The 25500-nt window shown below is 40.2% G+C and overlaps 1 protein-coding gene across 2 annotated transcripts in view; it reads left to right on the top strand.

Moving 5' to 3' along the window:
- ZFYVE26 (zinc finger FYVE-type containing 26) overlaps positions 1-25500 on the top strand; it is a 3506023-nt gene that overhangs the window by 1282158 nt on the left and 2198365 nt on the right. For both annotated transcript variants that reach the window (XM_044074068.1, XM_044074069.1), the window contains one exon: positions 675-734. In XM_044074068.1, coding sequence (XP_043930003.1) covers positions 675-734 — 60 coding nt within the window. The remainder of the gene's footprint in view (positions 1-674; positions 735-25500) is intronic.

The raw sequence follows: 25500 nt of genomic DNA, 5'->3' as shown, positions 1-25500 counted from the left end.
GTAGCTGTGTTAAGTAAATACATAATAATTTGTAATTTACATGGCTGTTTGTGTGGAAAATAGAAAATTATACATTTGTTACTGCTTTATATAACTTAAATTTGGTGAAGCTCCCACAAGGGCAAAAACAGTCACCTCTTGCCTTAGCATAATAAACAGTGGTTTAACAAGCAATACCAGTTTGAATTCTGCTTTTTTAGTAAGAATACAAAGTGATCTTTGACATAGATTTTACATAAGAGGTTATGACAGTTATCTATTTTAGTAATTTGTATGCTGATATCAAGAGCAATCATTACTGTACATCTAGTTGTCCCCATTTTGCTGTGTAAGTTTGTGTATACACACACACATGTATGCATGTGTGTATGTATCTGTATAAATACATAAGTATGCATACATATACATATATGTGTGTGCAAAAAAAATATATATATATGCATGCACACTTACATGTTCACGAATATGTGCATTGGGGAGGTGAAAGAAAGGAAACCGGAGTACCCAAAGAAAATGAACAGTTAAATTCCACATAGGCGCTGGCTGTACAGAAGGACTTGGCCATGGGTTTTGGACCCAAGAGGCAGAAACCTTAACACTGAGCCACTATGCAGCCCTAACTGCAGTTATCTTTTCATTCATATATTAATTTTAGTTTTGTCTTGTTTTCACAGATGGAGCGACACAAATCTCCACAGAGGCTACAAATGGTGAACTCAGTACAAGTGCATCAGGTATGATTTGTATTTTATAATTAAATGTTTTTCAAAAAGCTGTGTTGGAGTGTCCAAACTTTGTGCTACTCTCCTTATTCTATCTCCCTTTTTTTTTCCTGTGTGTCTGTATGTGATGGCAGAATATTGCTATGTTTGCAAATCCCTCCCATATTCTGTTGTTATCCCATCTTGTTTGTGTCATGCTGCTTAGACAACTGTCTTGCGTACAAGCACAGGATTGTGTAACAGCATAGAATACAGTATGCAACCCCCGCTATGTATGTCGGACCTCTCCTGACACAGATGCAGAAATGTGTGTTCCTTTGATTAAAAAAAATGAGAGACTGTCATATTTCTTATACTGTACTACACTGTTTTGCACTGCCAGTGATTGTAAGTGGCCATGAGAGGCTGATCTTAAAATTCATTTTGATTTTTCCAGGTAGTCTAGGTGACTCATTTAAGGTCGTCTGACTCTGTATATTAACTGATTAGCCCTGCACCTGTTTGTAGGTGATACTGCTTTCCTCATATCTGTAATGTGCATAGTTCACTTTGTAGATACTACTTTGCTTCAGTTTGAGTACTTTGCAGTTTAAAGAACAAGTCTTTTAAATTCTTTCAGGCCATTGTACTATCTTAACATTTCATAACTAAAATTCTCCAACTATTCTTTTGTGATTGGAATAATAAATATGATTATGGGTGATAATTGCTAAAAATCCCTCAGCGTGGCTGTGATCTCACTCCACAGTTCATTTGCAGGTCTTGTACTAATTTATAATTCATTCCTGGATTTGCAGATGTTCAATAGAAGAGCTGCTTGCTGGCTATGGTTTTGTTCTGTACCTTTTTGCATTATATTTAAAGTCAGGACACTTCTCTTCAAAGCTAGGAAGCACCAGAAGTTGAGGTGTCTGAGATTAGTTTATTGCAGATGCTTCCCACATTGCATTGCCTTATTTGTTTTATGGGGACAGTTCTTCAGTATGTTTATGCAGCATTGCCTTTGACTGATTCATGATCTGTGGCTGTGACTGAGATAGGAGTACACAGCTGGGAGTTGTGAATCAGACATTTGGACACAATGTCTGGTCCAGCAGAGTTTATTTCCAAAGGACCGTTAACTCAGTGTTAGACATTCACCTCTATGCAAGCACTGATGTTGGAGCAGTAGTCTTTCCATTTGATGCAGTGTGTTTTCCAGATACATTGATGGTATTTCTCTTGGCTATTGAGATGAGGTCTGTTAAACACTAAGGTTCACATATTCTGTGCATCTGTTTCTTGGAGTACCTTGAATAGGTAGATGCATCACAATTTTGGATCGTGTATTGAGTAAATCTGTTAATTTGGATTCTGCAGTGAATCTCTATGTTTCCCTCCCTCTCTGTCTTTCCATGTTTGAAAGATGTGGCAGCCAGGGTGGGGAGAAGTGGTTAGCTAATTGCAGGGTCTATCCCTCAATATAAATTGAGTAGTGTCTTTTGGCAAGGCCTTAAGCTTGTTAATGAAAGCATTTTGGACTTGTGGCTGAGTACAAATCTCAGATTTTGGCAAGCTTTTGAAAATGTATCAAGGGCAGCTTGTATAAGATAGCAAAGTTTTATCCTACTGGAAATAAAAGAACAGATACCTTCAAGACTATGGTCTTTGAATGAAGATGTCAAAGACTAAGAAATGTTCCATCTATTTTGTTTTATGTTTTAGTTCTAGTGGGAATTACTTGCTCAGGATTTCTGTGATTTGTATGTTGTTGCTTTACAGGACCAAAGCATGGCTTACATTCTCCATTCAAGTCCTACTGCATTTTTACTGTGCATAGAAATGTTCTTAATGCAGTCTGTCTGCTAGATATGTAGTAAGCTTGAGTCAGAATTCTTTTAAAGAAGCTTTATTTGGATTAGCATTTTCGTCCTGATCTGATGAAGTCTTCAGGTTGAAAGCACTAATCCAAGTAAAGCTTCTTTATATGAGTACTGATTGAAGGTGAATTATTTTGGAGATTTGAAGGGATTTTAATACAAACAATTTGGATTTTCTGGATAGAAGCTAAGGATGTTCATCGTGCTATGCTGCTGCAGTCATCACACTTGGGTTATCCTGCCGTCAGGCGGTCCCGCAGTCGGCCTGAATTCCAAAGCCTTGGTCTGGCGTCTGTTGTCGTCGCTTCTTCCCTGATGTCAGTGCGGCAGGGGTATAAAAGAGGCAGCCGACGCCATTTCCTTCAGTCTTTCTTGCCTCGCGGTGCCCGAAGCAGAAGCAGTTCGCAAGTGCCGGTCAGACAGCTCCTGAGATTTTTGAACAGAATTTCAGCCGAAGTCTTCTATAAAGCGAAGTACCCCATTGGGGAAACTTTTCTTGCCTCAGACCGATGTCAGACAAAGTTAATAATTGTATTTCTTGTGGGAAGCAAATATCTCTTAAGGATTTTCATTCTTATTGTATTCCTTGCCTAGGCCCAGACCACGACGTTTCTGGTTGTCGGTTTTGCGCTAGGTTCAGTAAACGCACTATTAAGCATCGGGCTGATACTGCCCGACATTATTTTGGAAGAAATTTCAACTACATTATGTCGTCGGAACCTCCGACAACCGCTATGTTTAAAAAACGCAAGGACAGACAGGCAGCCTAGACCTAGACCAGATACCGAGGTCTCGGTTAGGCCTGCTGCCGGATCTCCAGTATTCAGTGAGGCGACAACGCAGCTCCTGACTACCACAGATTTAGAAAATACGACTACCTCTCAGTCAGAATCTACTGGGCCACTCGAGCCGGTTACTCCTCAACTTGCGGACGCCAGCCCTGACAGCGATCTGGAGACTATGGACAGGCCTTCTGTTTCAGAAGGCGTCTTTAAACCGATGACTCTCTCCGTTAAGTCATATACTAAGCTTCCAAAGGTTAAGAAACCGAGTCCACAGACTCCCACACAGGCCCCTATGCCTATAAAACAGATGCTCAAAATGGCGGAGGACCTGATTACCCTTATCAGAGGTTCCCAGCCCCCTCCTGACAAAAGGCCTAGACTGGAGGAAGATTTACCTCATTCTGACCAGGAATCCATTTCCTCAGCAGACTCTGAGAAACAGGATTACCCCTTCCCTCTCTATGAAGACTCAGATGCTGAGGAATCTATTCCCTCTGCCCCCCCCCCCCCGAAGACTTCTCTTTTGGGGGAACCCTGCACACCATGAGAGAGCATTTCCACTGGGAAGGACAAGACAACTCTGACTCCAAGAAAAGACTCCGTGAGTTTCTTCTTCAACCACAGCATAGACCCCTAGCCATTCCTCCTGCTTTAGACATTCTGGATGATATCTACACTGAATCCAGTCTAAATCCAGATTTCTTACCTCCAGCACCAACTAAACCAGACAGATACTATCGAGTCCCTGACTCTCACAATTTTTTATACAAAAGCCCTGCTGCAGACCCAGAAACCATTTCCCAGGGTCCCAAAGGGGTTAATGCCTCTACTGCCAAGAATCCACTACCTGCGGAAAGAGATTCCAGGGCATTAGAAAGATGGGGGGAAAATAGTGTATACCTCTGCCACTTTGGCCATGAGGGCATTAAACTGCCAATTCCACATGATTAAATACCAGCAGTACTTGCTTACTAGTTAAAACAGAAAATGACCCCTCAAACAGATCAACTACATTTCAAAGGGATGCAAGATTTGTTGCATGCAGCAGAAAAGTGGGAAAGCATACCTTGCAGTGTGGTTTTGATTCTTTGGAGGCCTCATGTAGAGCAGCAGTCACAGAGTCTGTAATACGTAGACATGCTTGGCTAAGAGAGCAGACCTTACCAGAACATGTCAAAGCAAAGTTACTGGATGCTCCACTGCAAAAGGATGTGTTATTTGGTGTCAAAGCAGAGGAAGTTTTAAAGAAGATGGAAGAAAAGGCAAAATCAATGCAAACAGTTAAAGATTTTTACAGGTACAACCTCCTTGCTTCAGCAGAAACTGGCCATCAAAAAACTGGTCTTTTCCTGCTTCAGACAGACCCCAAAGGGGCAGGTACAGACGCCCTAGGGGCAGAGGCCAGGCACAAGGTACCTTCAGGCCTAGACAATGGCAAACAACAACTCAAAGAGGGGGAGACGACAGATCTCAACCCTTCAGAAAACAAACTCAATGACTTTCCTCTTCGCCTGGCAAGCAAAATTGCCCAGGCAGCACCTCTAGGAGGAAAACAGGCTCTTTTTCAAGAAATTTGGCACATCATAACAAACAACAAATTGGTTCTGGATATTATTACCCGAGGCTACAGATTTCATTTTCACACTTTACCACAGATGAGATGCATGCCAAATCTGCCAACAAACCAATTGGCAGAGGCACAAAAGCAAAATTCAGCTCTCATGAGCATGAAAGCAATTCAAAAGGTACCTGCAAAAGAGCAAGGTCAAGGATTTTATTCGACTGTTTCTAGTACCATGAAAGGACAAAGCCTGGAGACCCATCTTAGACCTTTCAATTCTAAACACGTACCTGGACATTCCCAAATTCAAAATGCTCACACTACAGCAACTTCTTCCCATGCTGGGCAAGGAGTCTTGGCTGGTAATGCTGGACCTCCAAGAGGCATACCTGCATGTCCCTATCAGACAAGATTGCAGAAGATACCTCAGATTTTTGGCAGGCACAACGCATTATCAATTCTCTGCATTGCCCTTTGGCTTATCTACTGAACCCAGAGTATTCACGAAATGCCTGGCATCAGTAATTGCATATTGCAGGCAGTGAGGAATACAAATTTAGCCATATCTGGATGACTGCCTGATCCAAGCAGACAGCAAAGACATCCTACTACAGCATCTGGCATTTGTAACAAAGTTGCTAAGTTGCCTAGGGTACACAGTAAACAAAAAGAAGTCAAAACTAATACCCTCACAAGAAATAATTTTCCTGGGTGCCAGCTTGAATACAACGGCCCAGATGGCTTACCTCACGCCAGACAAGCAAAAACAACTGGCTCAGTACTTCAAAAAGATGACAACTTCTACCCAGCTCACTGCAAGGAAATTCCTGCAGGCACTGGGGTACATGGCATCCTGCATTCAACTAATTGCATACGCAAGGCTGCATATGAGAAAACTACAGTGGTACCTAAAAAGTGTATGGTCCCAACACAGACACAGCCTCGAAGCAAGTATAACTCTCATTCCCTGCCTTCAAAAAGAGTTTCTATGGTGGGCTCAGGCATGCCAAGCAAACAACGGCCTTCATTTTGTCTCACCTCCAGCAAAACCAAACCTTGACAACAGATTCATCAGACTACGCCTGGGGTGCACACATGGCAGGACAATGCATACAGGGCAAATGGTCTGCAAACCAAAGGCAACTACACATCAATCAAAATGAGATGCTAGCTGTAAAAAATGCACTAACAGCCTTCAAGGACCTCTTGCATCCAGGACAACTTCTAATAAGGACGGACAACACCACAGTTATGTGGTACATAAACAAACAAGGAGGAACACACTCCTACCCACTATGCAGATAGGCAATGGACTTGTGGAGCACAGCATTAACTTACCAAGTACAACTGCAAGCACAATTCCTGCCAGGAAAAGAAAACATTTTGGCAGACAAATTAAGCAGAAATTTGACAGACCCTCACGAGTGGAGACTACACCCACAAGTATTCTCAATGATAACTCAAAGGTGGGGACCACCAGACATAGATCTGTTTGCCTCAACCAACAATTGCCAGCTACAAAAATTTTGCACAAGGACTTATCATTCCCTGGCCTGGAAAGTGGATGCCCTATCATTCAGTTGGACAGCATTGTCAGCCTACGCCTTCCCACTTCTGCCTCTTCTGACCCAGGTATTACTGAAAGCCAGATCAGAGAGACCACAGATGATCCTCATTGCTCCGGACTGGCCACGTTAACACTGGTACCCACTACTACGAAACTTGACTCGCAGCCCTCCATGGATCTTACCTCAATTCCCTCTGCTGTTAACCCAACAAAACTCTCATATCCTTCACAGTCAACTAAGGACCTTAAATCTAGCTGCATGGAAAATACCTTAAATTATCAAACAACACTTCTCTCAAAGGACGTCCAGAATGTCATTTTGGAGGCCAGGTGGCCCAGCACCAGAAAAACTTACTCAGACAAATGGAAAAGATTTTGTGTATGGAGCCAGGCCAGAAGCCTAAATCCTGGCATCCCAAATATTCCGCACATACTCCAATATCTAACTGAGATGCTACACAAAGGCCTTTCTTTCTCATCCATAAAGATCCATGCTTCAGCCATTTCAGCTCAGTATGATACGGTTCCCCCAATTTTCTCTCCTCCTTTGCTAAGGCAGTTTCTCAGAGGGGCAAAAAATATAAGACCCCCCAGAAAACCACCAACTCCATCTTGGGATCTAAATTTTGTTCTGGAAAAGTTAACACTTCCTCCTTTCGAACCAGCCTTTTCAGCAGAGCTTCAATACTTGTCATGGAAAACAGCCCTGCTGCTGGCTATCACCTCAGCTCACAGAGTCTCAGAGCTGCAGGCACTTATGGCAGTGGAACCTTTCATCATTTTCCATCAGGACAAAGCATCTTTACGCACCAACCCTTCCTTCATGCCAAAGGTAGTATCCAGTGTGGCTCTCAATCAGACCATACACTTGCCCACCTTTTATCCAAACCCACAGAATAAAGGAGAAAGACTCCTTCACTCTTTGGACATTCACAGACAGTTACATTACTATTTGGACAGGACAAAGGCCTTCAGAAAATCTGACCGGGGGCATGGCTAGGATGTAAACTGGTTGGCAGCATCTTTTCTCAGCTCTGCACTCAAAAGATATTTCTGACAGGAATTTTTAAAAACTAGATATTGTAGACAAACCTATTTTGTTGAATTACTTCTACTAATATCACTAGAAGTCTACAGTGCAAAAAATTTGGCTTTAAACATTATTTTTCCTGTCAAAAACAAGAAGGAAGGTATCTGAATCTACTGAAAATGAGCTTTTCTAAGCATACCACACAGGAGCAGACGATGAAAAAGGAGATACAGTCTTTATTAAATGCTATACAAGACTTGTCAGTGAAATTTGACAAAATTAATACCGAACTGGACACTTTTGAGGAGAGATCTACAAAACAAATACAGCAACTACAAGAAATAATGATGCAACAGAAGTCTCAAATAGCTGACAGAGAGAGATCCTTAAGTGATACTGAGGGCAGACTCTCAGAACAAGATCTTCAGCTACATTTTTTATCCCAACAAAATGCTTCATTACAAAATAAAATAGAGGATCTAGAGAACAGGTCCAGACGAAATAACCTTCACATCTATGGGCTACCAGAGAAAACATGGTGATTTTCCTTACTACCTGGTTATCAGAAGTTTTAAAATTGCCTGAAGCTCTTTCTTATGGAATTGAAAGAGCCCACAGATCCTTAAGAGCTGCTTCATCAACCATCAAATCAAAAAATCACCCGAGATCAATAATAGTAAAGTTTTATTCATCACAGGACAAGGAACTTATTTTAAAAACAGCATGGTCAACTTCTCCAGTTAAATACAAAGACAACATAATGATTATTCTGCTGGAGTTATAACTGCAAGAAAAGAATGTCTCCCTCTGATAAAGGAATTGAAAAAAAGACAACTTAAAGTCCACTTGCTGTTCCCTGCAAGAATAAAAATATTTTTTATTGAAGGTCCTAAAACTTTTGACACTCTGCAAGCAACAGTTTATCTTTCAGCTAATAAAACCTTGGATAATGTGGAAGAAATGGATTTCTCCCAATTTGGGGTTAAGCGTCACTTAGAAAAAAATGAATGGAGCACTGCTGACAAGAAGAAGAAGAAACGATAAAAGACATATGAAAAACACAAACATTATTGTCTTCTATTTGCTCTGTAAGGCAAAAAAGTTCTTTGAAAGCATTCATGCTTTACACATGTCAGTCTTTGAAACAATATAAATACAAGATAAGCAGGACATTTTATAACTAAAGCAAACAACCCTAAAGAAAGCAAGGTAACATATCTTTCTCTATTGCCATGTAAATACTTACAGTCATGATTTTTCTAACTCTAAATGATGTTTAGATAGCTCATTTATAAATTACCTGCCTTTTACTGCTAGTATAGAATATGATGTATTTACACTGACATATTAATGTGGTGTGTTTAAATGAGCATGATTCCTTTTTATATTATTTACACTAAGCTGCATGAAATATCTAAACTGATGTATTTAATACACATAATAATATATAAAAACTGATGGTAATAACTGTCAAAAAGTGCCTTGAAAAGTAATTATCTATTCTTTGATGCTAAAAGTGCCTTTTTGACTAACAAACAACTGTTTGGCTTGTATATCTGCCCTTAATGTTAAGAAAACTAATAGAAGTTTAATGAGCTGGTGTTAAGTTTAAAAAAAGCTCTAAAAAACTTCACTTACTTTGTTTTTGTCTTCCCGCCATGGTCACGAGCTGGGAACTCTTATTTTACCACCCCTGAATGAAGGTTCTTCAGTTAGAATCCATTACAGTGTGTTAAACCTTCTAACAGCACAAAATGAAAGTAAACAGTCATGAGTGATGTCAGCACTAAAACAAGACAGTATGGGGTGGTGTCAGCTCCTAAGTTACTTAAAGTAACCAGCACACTATTTATGAGATGGCAAAGTGCTTTTACAGTTTTAACAAATATTAAAAGTACACTGAAGTACCTAATGAATTTAGAAGGTATCAACACATACATGGCGTTTTATTATATTGTAATATTTGTTATTCATTTTCAATTGTACACATAAACAGCACACAAAGCTTAAAAAGAAGTATATCACTTGGAAGAAACTGTATGAATAGTTAACACATACAGACTTTACTATAATCTTTTCTGATAAGATCACCCACGTAAAATTACTATAATTTAACTCCATTTTAAAAAAAAATTAATATATTTAAGTCCTTGACTGGAACTATATAACATATTTGTAAACACACTGCAGCTAGTGTACTCAACCTTAAGGATAGTAAGTCAATTAAGGTTCATGAATGTAGCTATGTGTTATTAAGCATTTTAAGGGTAAAAAAGAGTTGCTGTTTAATTATCAAGATACTCTGTAAATATTAAATTGTTCAAGTAGCACAATCATTAAGCAGTAATGAGCAAGAAAAAATCTCAGTCTTGCTTATGATGTTGTTTTATATATATATATATATATATATATATATATATATATATATAGGAAAGAACTGCTGAATTATAAGTATGCTTTTATTAAAGGCAAGTTATATTAATATTGAACATCCTCACTGAAAATGAATGGTTGTGTAGAGACACAGTAACTCCCATTATATAACCAAGGCTAAAGAGATTGTCTTGTATGTCTAAATTGATCAGCCTTGAACCTTAGATTGCAAATAGACATGCAACATACTTTTACTTATAATACTGAATATATATTATATAACATCACAAACACTAAAGCCATTGTCAGCTACATCTCATATCAATCAGCATTAAAATATGATATGAATAGCATAGGCATTTACTAACATATTGCTGTTGGTACCTGATATGCATATAAGTAACAGGTCTAATTTCTGTCTATGAAAGTAAATACCCAGCTGTGTGCATTTGTTAATTATGAAACAAGAGCGTGCTATCTATTCTTTTTGATATCCTATAGGTATGTACTTGTTAGAGACACACACATGCTGCAAAGCTGCTAGATGTTATGTGATCCTATCTCGCCTACATTCTGTACTGATGGGTTCGGAGCCGATCCCTCAGCTCCGACTCGGCACGCTTATGCTATAGAGCGAGGCCTCTTATTGGCTGAGCTATCTTTATCCCAGGATGCACCACCACTAATCCCCCAGATCTCGTTTGCCGCTATCAAGCTTAGACGTGGTCTCAACTTGGCTGGGCTAAGTACTATTTATTTAGGCTTTTTCCTGTCACAAATTTCCTTACTTTGAACCCAAAAGCTGTTTTAACAGCTATTGTTGTTATATAAGTGTGATTGGTTAATTTGTGTTGAGAAATTCGTGATTTTTTTAGTCAGGGAAGGTTTCCCGTTTTAGTTAGAGGGGCCTTCCCCTGTTGCTTTGCTACTAGTGTCTCTTTCTTGGGTCAAGTACCCGTTTAAGTTAGAGGGTCTTGACTCTCTTTCTCTCTTTTTCTGTACTGTTTAACTGTTCAGTGTTAAAAAAAAAAAAAAAAAGAGAATATATTTGTTAAATTAGTTAAATTTGTTGAATTTAACTTTACCTTTTGGCTAAGTTTAGTATTTTTCTCTTAGTTTGACCGTTATGTCTAAAGAACACAAACCCTCCGGGTTTAAGAAATGCACGAGGTGTGGTGTTAAAATGTCCATAACGGACGACCACTCCTCGTGCGTGTATTGCTTAGGTGCCAAGCACCTACAAGAATCGTGTAGTGTGTGCCACGCTTTCTCATCAAGAGTCCTCCAGGAGAGGAAGAACAAATTAATCCTCAAGGGATTAATCAAGCCTTCCTTCGAGGAGGCTTTATCTTCCTCTCCGTCTCCTTCTAAAAAGAAGAAAGCGTCGGCTCTGACCAGTCAGCCGGAACCGACCGCTAAAAAATCTAAGCAGACTTCTCCATCGGCTCCACGGACTTCGGAGCCGAGGTCGGAACGGTCTGCCTCGATGCCTCCAGCCTCGACCCCTCTGGTTTCAGAGCCGAGGTCTGGGGCATCGAGGCGGGTCACCCTCATCGGCTCCACTGATATTGGAGCCGATAAGGGTTACCGGCTCAGACTCTTTCCCCCTCGGAGCCGAAGTCCTTATCGGCACCGAGGGAAATTTCCTTGAGATCTTCCTCGGAGCCAATAGTTGTTGAGTCCATTCGGAGCCGGTCCCCGAGCCCTTCGGAGCCGATGGAGAAATCGGTTCGGGCCCAATCGGTATCCTCTAGATCATCCAAGATGTCTGATTCGGACATCGACAGGGTGCTCCTTCGACTCTTCCAGTCTCCGGTGTTCCAAAAGCTAGTTTCGGCTCCAGCCCATTCGGCTTCGGAGCCGATGGTCCACTCCCCTACTGTGGTTCCTCCTCCAACAGCTTCGGCACCGTTGGTGCTGGTGGAACCTGTGGAGGTGTTAGGGTCGGGCCCGACCCTTGCTCCAACTCCGGCTCTTGGGTCAGAGTTCAGTACATGGACTTCTTCCTTCGGCCCTGGGGGGGAGGCTTCGGGATTGATGCTTTCGGTCCCAAGTCTCCCTCTTGGTGCGTCGGCGGCGGGAGTGCCGTCCACTGTCGTGGCCACGGAGGTGGGACCCTCCCAGGATTCTGGTGGTCCCGCCTTCAGGGCTATGAGGAGTGCATTAGCCAAATCTTCCTTGGCTACCTCCACGGTTTCCCCAGCTCCTTCCCTGCATACGGAAACTGGGTCATTGGCAGTCCCCCTGTCCTTAGACAGCGGAGCCCCGGGGCCTCAGGTTACCCCCGCTGGGGTTTCTCCCCCTCCTGGAGGTCCTTCTGAAGCCTCTTCGGAAGAACCCCCCAGGAAAAGATCGTGCAAGAGGAAGCACGTTGACTCCCCTGATGAGTCTCTAACATCCGACACTGATCTCGATGATGCAGAGGGGTCCCCTAAGTCGTCCTCGGATGATGTCTCCTTTGCAGACATCCTTGAAGCCCTAAAACAACGAGGCGGCTGGCAGTCCAAACCTCCCTCTGCTGATGAGTCGGTGTTCCTGAAGGCCTTCGGGGCTCAGCCCTCCGCCCTTCGACGAGCTCTTGGATTTGATCTGTCGAAGGGCGTGGGAACACCCAGACTCTGTGGAACCGGTGCCTGCTCGTCCGAACAAGTTCCTCTCGGCACCCCCTGATAAAGAGTTCCTAACTAAAGGTGTGGCTGTAGATGCTTTGGTGGTGACATCTGCTACCCAGCAAGATGTAGCAGAGGCTTCGACGTCCGTCCATCCTCCTAATAAGGAGTCTAGGAGCATGGATTGGTACGGAAAGCGCACCCTCAGTTCAGCGGCCTTTACACTGAGGTCCTTGAACTACCTTACGCACTTTACCAGATTTCAGAGGGATCTGATTAAGGAGCTATCCGATACCCTCTTGGGTAACCTGCCTGAGGAGCTGGCCCAGATGGTTGGCTCTCAGCTGGCTACAATGTCGTCCATTTCGAACTCGTCCATGAGGCTCATTTCTTATGCGGCCGAAGGGGCGAGTAGAGCGGCGGGTACAGGCATTGCTCTACGGAGACAAGCCTGGCTCCGCCTGTGTCATTTCGCGGAGGCCTTTAAGTCTTCATTTGCTGACGCCCCCTTTGATGGGTCCTCCCTGTTTGGACCCAAGGTAAAGGACACACTAACCCGCTGTGAACAGGAGGGTAAGACTCTGACTGCCATAGGGGCACGATTTTCCACTCCCTTTCGGCCTTATCCCAAGGCTAAAAGAGGAGGGAAAATGTGGTTCCGTAGATTTCAGAAGCCTTACCCCTCTCAGCAGGAGGATTCCCCTTCCAGAGGCAAAGGAGGGGGAAATTCTTCTGGAAGACACCGTCCCAGAGGTGGCAGAGGCCCTTGCAACACTGGAGACCGCGAGTCCTTTCGTGGCTCTTCAACCTTTCATAGTCCCTGAGGGATTGCCCGGCTGTGCTGCTCCGGAGCCAGTCGGGGGTCGTTTCTCGAAGCACCTAAAGGCCTGGGAAGGTATCACTCAGGACCGATGGGTGCTTCGGATTATCACCGGAGGTTATTCCATCCCATTCTCTCACCCCCCACCTCAGTCCAAAAAAATCCCGGACCCGCCACCCAGTCAACGGGATACCGCAGCCTCAGAAGCTTCAAAGCTGCTGCAAAAAGGAGTCATCCAACCGGTCCCCGCAGACCAGATCGGATTAGGGACTTACTCAAGATTCTTTTTGGTGCCAAAAAAGACCGGGGACTTGAGGCCCATTTTGGACCTCAGTATCCTAAACCGTTCAGTCAGAAAGTCCAAGTTCCGAATGGTCACCCTACAAACCATTCTTCCATTGCTGGAGAAAGGTGTTTGGATGTGCTCCATAGATCTCAAGGACGCTTATTATCATATCATGGTACATCAAGCGTCCAGGAGACATCTGCGCTTCAGCCTAGGAGGCAGTCATTTTCAGTTCCGTGCGCTGCCCTTTGGTCTCACCACAGCCCCCAGGGTGTTCACCAAGTGTTTGGCAGTCGTGACTGCTCACCTGAGAAGTCTAGGATTCCAGATGTTTCCGTATCTAGACGACTGGCTCCTAACTGCCTCCTCCAAGCATCTACTTCTGCGGTGCCTACAAGCCACTATATCACTGGGCAATTCCCTTGGAATCACCTTCAGTTGGCCAAAGTCTGTGTTGCTGCCATCTCAACGAATAAGATTCATAGGGGTAGAGATAGACTCAAACCAAATGCGGGTCCATCTACCTACAGACAGAATAGAAACCATACAGACTCAAGTTCGAGCCTTACTTCCCAGGTCCAAAGCCCCAGCCAGAATGGTCCTGCAGCTATTGGGATCCATGTCCGCCACGGTTCTTCTAGTCCCCTTGGCAAGGTTGCACATGAGAATTCTCCAGTGGCTTCTTTCAGCTCAGTGGTCCTTCCAGGAACTCCCCCTCAGTCACCTTGTATGGATCACGGAATCTTGCAGACGGGACCTTCGCTGGTGGCTAGTGCCCTCCAACTTGGATCAGGGACGACCCTTTGTTCTACCTCCTCCGGCGGCCACTTTGACCACGGATGCCTCCCAGACGGGGTGGGGGGGGGCATTCCCAGGGCAGGTCAGTCCAAGGCAAATGGCATCCGGAAGAGACCTTGCTTCGTATCAACATCTTAGAAATGAGGGCAGTACTTCTGTCCCTTCAAGCCCTTCACGATTATCTCCCTCAGGGCGTAATTGCTGTTCACTCAGACAACATGTCAGTTGTTTGGTACCTGAACAAACAGGGAGGGACCAGATCCTATCCTCTTTGCAGAGAAGCCATGAGAGTTTGGGAATGGGCAGTCTCGACCAAACGCTTCCTAGTGGCTACTCACATACCGGGCAAGTCCAATGTGATAGCCGACAGATTGAGCAGAACCATCCTCTCTCCTCACGAATGGTCTCTGAATATGACAGTTGCAAGTCAGATTTTCAGCGAATGGGGAGTTCCGTGTTGCGACCTCTTCGCGACTCCTCTGAATGCAAAGTGCAAAGAATTCTTCTCCCTAACCCCGGCTCCGGGGAAGAGCCCCATGGACGCATTAGTCCATCCTTGGCCCACCGGTTTGCTTTATGCCTTCCCTCCAGTTCCTCTCCTTCACAGAGTGATTCAAAAGGCATCTCTCTTGGGGAGCAAAATGATCTTAATTGCTCCTTACTGGCCTCGTCAAGTGTGGTTCCCTATCTTCGGAAACATGCCCTGGAAGGTCCATGGTTCCTGGATCAGATCCCAGACCTACTGGTTCATCAGTCGGGACTATTCCACCAGTCCCTACACACCTTAAAATTGACGGCTTGGCTCCTCCTCTTCCGACGATAGTCAGGAGTCATACTTTGGATCCAGATGTTGTACACATATTATCTTCGGCCCATAAGTCTGCTACAAAGAAACTGTATTCTAGCAAATGGAAAAGATTTGCTATTTGGGCTCAACTCCGGGGCCTGGACCCCATTTCTATTCCCGTGGCAGAAGTACTAAAATTTCTGACTTCTCTTTTCAATCAAGGCTCTTCAGTTTCTACCATCAAGGTACAATTGGCAGCAATTTCTAATTTTCACGAATCCATAGACCCACCTTTAATGAGCAACAGATTGTGTAAGACCTTCTTGAAAGGTGCTGCTCTATTAAGACCTCCGATTTCTCATCCTGCACCTCCATGGGATCTCAATATAGTGTTACGCCTTGACTTCTTTCCCCTTTGAACCGGCAGCTACATGTGATCTAAAGTTTCTATCATGGAAGACAGCCTTTCTGGTGGCGATTACTTCTGCCAGAAGAGTTTCAGAGCTTCAGGCTTTGTCAGTAAAACCCCCGTACTTGGTTTTTCACAAAGACAGAGTATCCCTCAGGCCAAATCCTTCCTTTGTCCCTAAAGTTTGTTCTAGTTTCTGCTTACAGCAATCGTTAGAGCTTCCAGTTTTTTTCCCAAAATACTCTAACAAAGCGGAGTTCATATTCCACACACTAGATGTCCACACAGTTACGTTTTTATTTAGATAGGACCAAACAAACAAGGAAAACAGATCAGTTGTTTGTATCCTTTGCAGACAATAAATTGGGCAAAGCTGTCACAAAGGTCACTATTGCCAAATGGATCAGGGACTGTATTACTCAAGCTTATTTTTATTGTAACAAAGAGCTTACCGCCTCTGTCAAAGCTCATTCTACAAGGGCTATGGCTACTTCGATAGCATTTCATTCTAAGCTTGCTATTACTGACATTTGTGCTGTGGCTACATGGTCTTCCCCGCACACCTTTATTTCCCACTACAAATTAGATGTGGCATCTAGAGGACGAGCTTCATTTGGTTCCACAGTGCTCAGGAGTGTTTTCCAATGAGCCACCCGGGATTTAGGTGCTAGGGACGCTGTCCCATCAGTACAGAATGTAGGCGAGATAGGATCACATAACATCTTTTAGTTATGTACTCACCATAACTTTAGATGTTTGGGATCCATCTCGCCTACATTCCTAATAACCCACCCTCCTTCCCCCTTCCTTGGAGATCAGAGGATATCAGAAGGTCCGAATCCTGTTGTTTCATCTTGAAACATCTAACAATGTTATATAATCAAGTTGTGCATGTGTGCATGAATGCGGACAAACAAGATCTGGGGGATTAGTGGTGGTGCATCCTGGGATAAAGATAGCTCAGCCAATAAGTGGCCTCGCTCTATAGCATAAGCGTGCCGAGTCGGAGCCGAGGGATCGGCTCCGAACCCATCAGTACAGAATGTAGGCGAGATGGATCCCAAACATCTAAAGTTATGGTGAGTACATAACTAAAAGTTATTGCATATTCATTAGTATATTTCTGACTGCAGTGTTGTAAATATATGGTGTGGACCACTTGAGTTTGGAATATGTCTCTATATTGGGCATGTTCTCTGTTTGAACGTTGTATATTATCTATAATATGATATGGAGTACCCTCACTAAATTCAAAGAAGCCACAATAGAAACAGATATTTATTAAAAATGGAGAATAGAAGGATGAAGAGAAAAATGAAGGAAAATGGTTGATGGTCATATAAGGTTATCTTTTCCTGTGTATGTAGAAGAGTTGACAGTAATAAGTACCAAACAATTGTGTTATAGCATATTTAAAGCCTACTTTGCTTCTCATATTTTCCAACCTTACAGTTATAATGCTGCAGATAAATCCTGTAATATCATAAGGAGTATGAGTTGCTATTTGACATATGACATATGTGGTACACTAGCGATGAAATATGCCATTGGCAATACAAATGTAACGTTATATTCATTGTTACGGATACTTTCTGATTTAATCTACTTGTGGCATGGTTAACTGATGCATATAATGCTTAACATTTTTTTTTTTTTTTTTTTATGTATGTATACATATATGTGTGTATGTATGTGTGTGTGTATATATATATATATATATATATATATATATATATATATATATATATATATATATATATATATATGTGTGTGTGTGTGTATGTATGTATATATATCTATATCTGTATCTATATATATATATATATATATATAGGTAGACCATTACAATAAATTTGATACCTATGAATGCCACTCACACTACAAGGGAGATAGACAGCAAGCATATTATTTTTAAGATGCATAACCGTTATTGCTTCACAAAAGATATATTAAAATAAAAGATTTTCCTTTACAATTTAAACAAAACCAAATAGTTAAGTATTAAATCTGTGTATAGTTGTGTTGCCTTAGTGTTTTATAAAATATTAAAAATAAATAAAGACTGTATTTAAGTAATCTGTAAAGACAGATACATGTATACTTAAAAGATATACAAGATACTTTTCATTATAAAACTACCGTATGGCGGGGCTGGGGGAGGATGCTGAAATGCAGACTTAGAAAGATCGCCTGAATGATTAGATCATTCAAGGATGAGATGTTTTTTCTCATGGAGGGGTTTGGTGGTTGTTTATCTTATATTGTTCTCAGTTATGATCTTGTAATTTACTTTTATTGGGTGTCTATAATCTATTGTAATACTGTTGGAAGAAGAAAGAACAAGTCATTCTCTTCATGTACACACATCTACACATTGTTATGAGTATATGAATATGGATAAAAACAAAGATAATATAAATCCAATTGCAAAATGTATATCTCTTAATGTAAATGGTTTAAATAATAGCTGCAAAAGGAGAAGTCTTTATAGCTATTTAAAGCTATGTGAAGCGCAACTAGTATTTTTTACAGGAAACACACCTTATACAGGAAGACATAAATAAAATAAACAATAAAAATTATACAATACTAGTAAGTTCCACCTATAATCAGAAGCGAAGGGGAGTGGTAATTTTGTGGAAAAACACTACTTTAATGCCTAAAATCATAAATACGTTCCATGACAACTCAGGAATGTTTTGTCTAGTGACAATATCTATCAATGAAATGATATATGCATTAGGGAATATTTATTGGATACCAGGACTAGGTGTTAGAGTGGCCAAACAACACTTAGAAGACATTGTACAATATACCAAAGGCAATTTAATCATAGCTGGAGATTTCAATTGCATTATAAAAGAAACTGACACAAATACTAAAACTACACGTAAGAGATCACCTTTAACAAAGTTGTTAACTGAGTTTGTTGAAACTTTTAATATAGTTGACATAAATGAGTATGCTATCCCAGATTCACTATTCTTTGCACATTTTTCCCATAGACATAATACATACTCTAGAATAGATAGAGTGTACATAAAGGATTTAACCTCTAAATTAAATAAAGTCAAGACAATTTCATGTCCATTTTCGGACCATAACACCATAACGTTTGAGATAGACGTATGTTTCAAGAGAAGGCTATCAGTAACAAGAATACCATCTTACATAACAAATCTCAAAGATTTTAAGGAATTTTATATTAGAGACACAAACATTCCTTGATATCAATCTTACAAAAGATGCATCTGAAATATATATATGGGATGCATTGAAAGCATACCTATATGGAAGAGTGGTGGGATGGTATAAAAATAAACAAAAACAGTGGAATAAGGAATTAATGGAATTACAGTCAAAAGTAGATCATTTAAAGCTTGATATTCAAAATGGAAACACCAACTTAATAAAAGAACTAGAAGATACTAATAAAAAATACTCAGAGACGCTACACCACAAAACAATGTTCAACTTAGAAAAAATTAAACTATGTTACTATTCAATGAACCCTAAAAACCAACGAAGAATAGCAAATAGGACTAAAAAGATTATTAAAACAAATCAAATCAAGGAAATACATAATATAGAAACCAAAAAGAAAGTATCTGATTTAGAAGGAATACTAGAAGCTTTTAGGCTATTTTTTCATAAACTTAATCAAAATGAGAAAACAGAAACACATTCAGCATTGAAAGCTTTTCTCAAAAACAATGTTAAAGTTAGGTTATTAGAGGAGCAGGTACAACTAATAGATAAACAAATAACAATGACAGAACTTAAAGCTGAAGTAAATAAGCTAAAATTAAACAAAGCTCCAGATATAGATAATATCACCCCAGAAATGTTTAAATTACTATCAAATGAGGCTTTGCTGTTGTTATTGAATGTCTTTACATCAGTTAAAATGGTAAAGACATTCCTCCTTCTTGGAAGTACACATTAATATCACCAATTCTGAAACAAAATAAAGATCCCAGTGAATGTTCATCATACAGACCCATTTCACTTCTTAATATAAATTATAAAATTTTTATGGCAATACATGCTGCTCGAATAAAACAATTACTACCACTTTTGATAGAGGAGGATCAAACAGGTTTTATAAAAGATAGGAACACTTATGACAACATTAAAATAATTCTTTCCTTAATTGATTATATATAAATGTCACAAAAAAACAAAATGAATGTTATTAGCTTAGACATAAATAGCGCATTTGATTCAGTGAACTGGGATTATCTGTGGTTAGTTTTAGAAGAATATGGCTTCTCAAACAACTTCACTTTGTTAATAAAATCATTATATGAAAAGTCATTGGCTTATATAAAACTGGGATCTTGTCTGTCTAAATCTATTAAAATAACTAAGGGCACAAAACAAGGCTGCCCTCTTTCTCCGTTATTGTTTGTGCTAGTCATTGAACCCTTAGCAAATAATATACGTATGGATAAAAATATTGAAGGAATACAACTAGACAACAGTCTAGAGTTTAAAATTCAACTTTTTGCTGATGATATTTTAATTACCTTAAAAAATAATAATAGCAGTTTAAAAGCATTATGGGACTCAATTCAAAACTTTCAAAACTTTTCAAGTCTTAAATTTAATGAGAACAAAACAAATGTATTGCTTATAAATACTAATAAAAAAGATCTAAATAAAAAATACCATAAATTTATCTCTACCGATAATATAATTAAATACTTGGGAATTATAATAACTAACAACCTAGATACTACAATTGAAACAAATTATAAAGAGACCTTAAATAATATTAAAAATCTAATACAAAGATGGAATAAATTCTTCTTTTCAATGGAAGAAAGGCTTTATATAATTAAAATGATCATATTTCCAAAAATTCTTTATGTCATACAAGCTTGTTCTTTGCCACCAGCTAAATCGCACCTAAAACAATTAAATGATTTAATGGTAAGATTCCTATGGTATCCAAAAAAAACAAGGATAGCTATGAATTATCATCTAGATGATTGGGATATAGGTGGCATAGGTTTACCAGACATAGAAATATATTTGCATTCATCCATTATTAAAACAATATCATTATGGCTAAATACAAAATATACATAAAAATGGAAGCTAGTTCATGAGAGAATCTGGTTAAAATCAGGATTTGTAGTAGCAAATAAGTATACAGATTTCATATCAAACAATTTTTTATGGCTGATGAAGGAATATATGATGATACATAAGAATAAAAATATAAGTTCCAAATACATTACTTATACATTAAAAATTTTCCAAAATCTTATTAATAGCAATCCTGAAGTTTAAGCATGGTCATTTCTTTTATATCCAGTAGCGTACACACAAGGTAATATAATAACATTAAATATGGAAGTAGTCAACATGCTTAAAGAAAAGGGATTAATATATTGGCATCAATTGCTAAACTCTGGAAAACCTCTGACAATAGACCAGATTAAACAGAAATTAAATATGGAAGATAGTTCGTGGTTACATGTACAAGAATTAAGACAGTATATATTAAGCAAACAAGAAACAATGCAACCATCAATAAGACAAAATGTTCCTAACCTTATAGAACATATAATATTACTAACGAATCAACCCATTACTGGAAAGGGATACTTATCATCTATTTATAAAACAAACAAAAAAATAAAAATGCATAATAATGACAAAATATGGAATTATTATAGATCAGTTAATGGACATGTGCCAAATGACAGAGATAAAGAACTAATTCTTCTCTCTCCAAAGCAGACATCACTTTCATTACATTGGAGACTTTTTACATGGCAATTCATACACAGATCTTATGTAACCCCTCATAAAATGGAACTTATGTTTAAGAAAAATATTGGCTGCTGGAGATGTCATTTATCAATAAAAGCAGACTGGCAACATATGTTCTACGAATGCCATTTGATTAAACCGTATTGGGATAAAATAAATTATTTTCTGCAAATGGTATTCAATGATAAATTCCAGATTTCCAAATCTATTATTTTATTTAATGTACCTGTACCCGACTGTGTGCCAAGAACAAAATATGTAATCTTATGGACTCTCCTAGCTATTGCAAGGAAGAACATTACATCAAACTGGAAATCCAAAGCTTCTCCAACTTTTAAGCAATTCATGAATATGGTGTCAGCAGTATCGCAATTGGAAATGAACATTATTAAAGGAAAAACTGAAAGAACTACATCATTATACGTAGCATGGCAAAAAGTAACTGAAATACTGGAGAATAATGACTGCAGCAGATTATAATCAGGAAACAATTGTATAGAAAGTCAATTATATGTCAACAATAGACACCCTTGTAAATACTTTATTTTGATTTTAATGTTTGATATCTGTTTAGAGGTTTTAGCCTACCTTTTTAAATAATTTGTAAATACTTCATTGTCATAAATAACCTGCATTCATGTTTTCTTGTTTTTGGAAATGAATAAAAATATTTAAAAAAAAAAAAAAAGAAAAGAAAATCTGACCAACTCCTTGTATCCTATGCACCAGGCTCAGAAGGAAAGGCTATTTCAAAACAGACCATCTCCAAATGGATAGCACATTGCATCCGCTTTTGCTACTCACACCATGGGAAAGCAGTGCCTGCTAGTATTAGGTCTCGCTCTACCAGGGCTGCAGCAACCTCAGCAGCCTTCCTCCGAGGAGTCCCAACAAAGGACATACTGGAGGCAGCTACCTGGAGTTCAGTGCACACCTTCACCAAGCATTACCACCTTCCTCTATACTCAAAAACCAGAGCTGGGTTTGCCACTGCAGTTCTGCAGGGCATCTTAGCTGCACCTAACCTAGTTTAGCTCCTATCACCCAACCATAGCTTTGGGACTGTACCCAAGTGTGATGACTGCAGCAGCATAGCACGATGAACATAGTACAGTTTTGTACCTACCATAAATGTAGATGTTCGAGTGGTTATGCTGCTGCAGGTCCAGGTTACCCTTCCTCCATCCCCTCTACCTAACAAGGCTTTTCTTATACCTCCATGTACTTCAACCTTTGGGATGCATGTCTATATGGTGTATTTGCTTACAACTAGTACCATTGTTTTGCACTAAGGTATGTTTTGCAAGCTTCTTATTTTGCCTTCTTAGTTTGGGGCACCTGACAAATGGCGTCGGCTGCCTCTTTTATACCCCTGCAGCACTGACGTCAGGGAAGAAGCGACGACAACTGAGGCCAGACCAAGGCTTTGGAATTCAGGCCGACTGTGGGACCGCCTGACTGCAGGATAACCCAAGTGTGATGACTGCAGCAGCATAACCACTCGAACATCTACATTTATGGTAGGTACAAAACTGTACTTTCACTCTCCTTCCAGAACCACAGCCTGCTCTCCAGCTACTCTCTTTAGGATTTGTTCTGTTCATCCTGGCTGAGACTTTTATCTCCTGGGATGGTATAGCTTACATTGGGCTGCTTCACCCACTTGGAACCTTTACTTTTGTTCTAAACATGTAGTAGGGGCAGAAGTTATTGCTACTTTATGGTGCCTGAAGTTAAGGTTCCCTTTTTCAGCAGTGTAAGTTGTCTTTTGTGCTTTACAGAGTTATCAGTCACAGGAAATAGTTAAATTACATGTCAATGTTCCCATAACAAACTTTGAAATCAGGCTTTGAACAGTAGTCCCATGCTCTCCCCTCCAGCAGCAAAAGTAGTTAACTGGGACAGAAAGCTGTGTAAGATGCTGTAGTAATTTTTTATGTAGCAAAGCATACCCATCCCACTTCACATATACATATAGATATCCCTCACTATACCTCATATTAGAGTCTTCCAGCGTACACCAGGTTATCTATAGTAACTTTCATACTTAAGCTGAAGTCTAAGACATCTAGCTATAATATATGCATCACTAAGTCACTTAACTTTTTGAGACCATTCTGCTTTTGTGAAAGTCTTTAGCAGTCACATCTGTGTAAATGTTTTAAGGGTAAAAGGCATAGTAAACATTAACCCATGCTTAACTGTCTGAGAGACTGTCCGGTTTCTGTGAATGGCCTTATATAATGAAATAAGTAGAATCTACAGTACTACACCAGCCAACAGTTCTTGATGATCCAGAACAATTTCCTAGGAGCTCTCCAGCAATGAAACTGTACATACCTAAGACTTGTGTCAGGCCAGGTGCAGAAGTCCAACACCTTCATGAGTAGGAAACCACCTCTGTAAATTGTCATTACATTTTTGCTACACTAAAGAAATTCACAAGCTTTCAAGCAGGCTGCCTTCATCACACCAACTTCACCTGTTTAAGATCCTCACTGACTGTTGACATAGACCCAGTGGTAAGATCTGTTCAACCTGTCTTTCCCACGGAATAAGGACTGAGAGCTTGTGCCTGTGCCTTTTTGTCAACTGAATTCTTACAGACTGAGAAGCTTGAAGACTCTGCAATAGGATGTCTGCCTCTCTTCAAGATCCAGGACTCTTTCTTGATGTTTGGTTACTAACTGTATAGAGTTGGTGTAGGTTTTTTCCAGGTGCCCTTGTTTCTTCATGCCTTCTTCCAGAAACATGGTGACACACACTCGCGCACGTGCGCGCACACACACACACACACACACACACACACACACACACACACACACACACACACTTGCCCTTATAGTCGTAAGTTGTGACTGAAAAGAGTGCATACCTGTCAAGCCCACTTAACAACTAATAGAGGCAAAATAAGAAAATATGTACAGATTTATTTTTGGGAAAGCCCATCTTAGAACTAGGCTAGCTGCTGTCATGGGCTATTTTAAGCCTACCCAGATTCCCTTTTTATGTTTGAGTGAACCTGTCCCATTTGGTTGTACAAGATATACTTGTTCCTCCAAACCATTTTGTTGATGGTTGCAGAAGAAGTTGAGATCCTTAAAATGAGTATTTCTGATGCCGTTTGGCTTAATGATTGTGCAGTCAGTCCGTCAGTATTGGGCTGAAGGATGCCTTGTATGTCAGACACGGGTCACCTCTTAGTCTGTGAGATACTGAGTATAGTGAGAGGTCTTTGAGTCATGGCTGACCTAGTAATGTTCCAAATGGTACAGTATTACCTGTGTCATGTAAAGACTGCAAGTAGTAGGCACACATTAGATGCTATTCCTGAGGGTGCAGCTGAAAAAAAAATCTTAGTCCAATCTGCTGCATCCTGTCCCTCAAAACACTCATCCCACTGGAGAATTAGAACCATTCTTGTAATGGTAGCAAAGGTGGAATGAAAATGTATTTTTTTTTTATCAAAGCCATTTCTAGACTGTGTTTTGCCCATATTGAACTTGTATGCCTCAGTCTAGCTAGAGATGGAGACCACAGGATCATCTTTGTACCCTGTCATTTTCAGATAACTTCTAATGGAGAAACCAGTAAAATATAACTGCTAGTGAGGATGCTGTGGAATATAACTGATAATCTGGGATACCTAATATTGCATGTGTTAAGTAGGTAATGAAGTTCCAAAAGAAGCTTTGGTGGGCTTTACACCTAAAATTTCATAGAGCTTTCCTATACTTTGTCATCATGGAGCATATGTGATCATTTTTCTTTTTCACCAAGATTTCATGTTTCAGTAAAATTGCCTGGTCATGTGCTGTTTTAAAAAAAGGCAGTCATCTACACTGCACAAAACTCAGCAGTTTACTTAATTCACCAAATCCAGCAGTGAGACATCTGTATGAGATTGTAGTTTTGAGATACATTGATTACTTCTCTCAATACGTAGCTGTTTTCATCAGAACCTTTGCTTGTACTCACTGGGTACGAGGTGTTAAAAGGTTTGCTGAATGAGATGTCAACCTGTCTCAGGACACCACAGCAATGTTGAAAATGAATAGGGCATAATGTTGTTGTCTTTCGGCTATTCCCTGTTAGGGGTCGCCACAGCGG

Source organism: Protopterus annectens, chromosome 6.part0 (genome assembly GCF_019279795.1).
Source record: "Protopterus annectens isolate FY-2018-M chromosome 6.part0, PAN1.0, whole genome shotgun sequence".
Classification (NCBI taxonomy): Eukaryota; Metazoa; Chordata; order Ceratodontiformes; family Protopteridae; genus Protopterus; species Protopterus annectens.
This window is presented reverse-complemented; position numbering and strand designations above follow the sequence as displayed.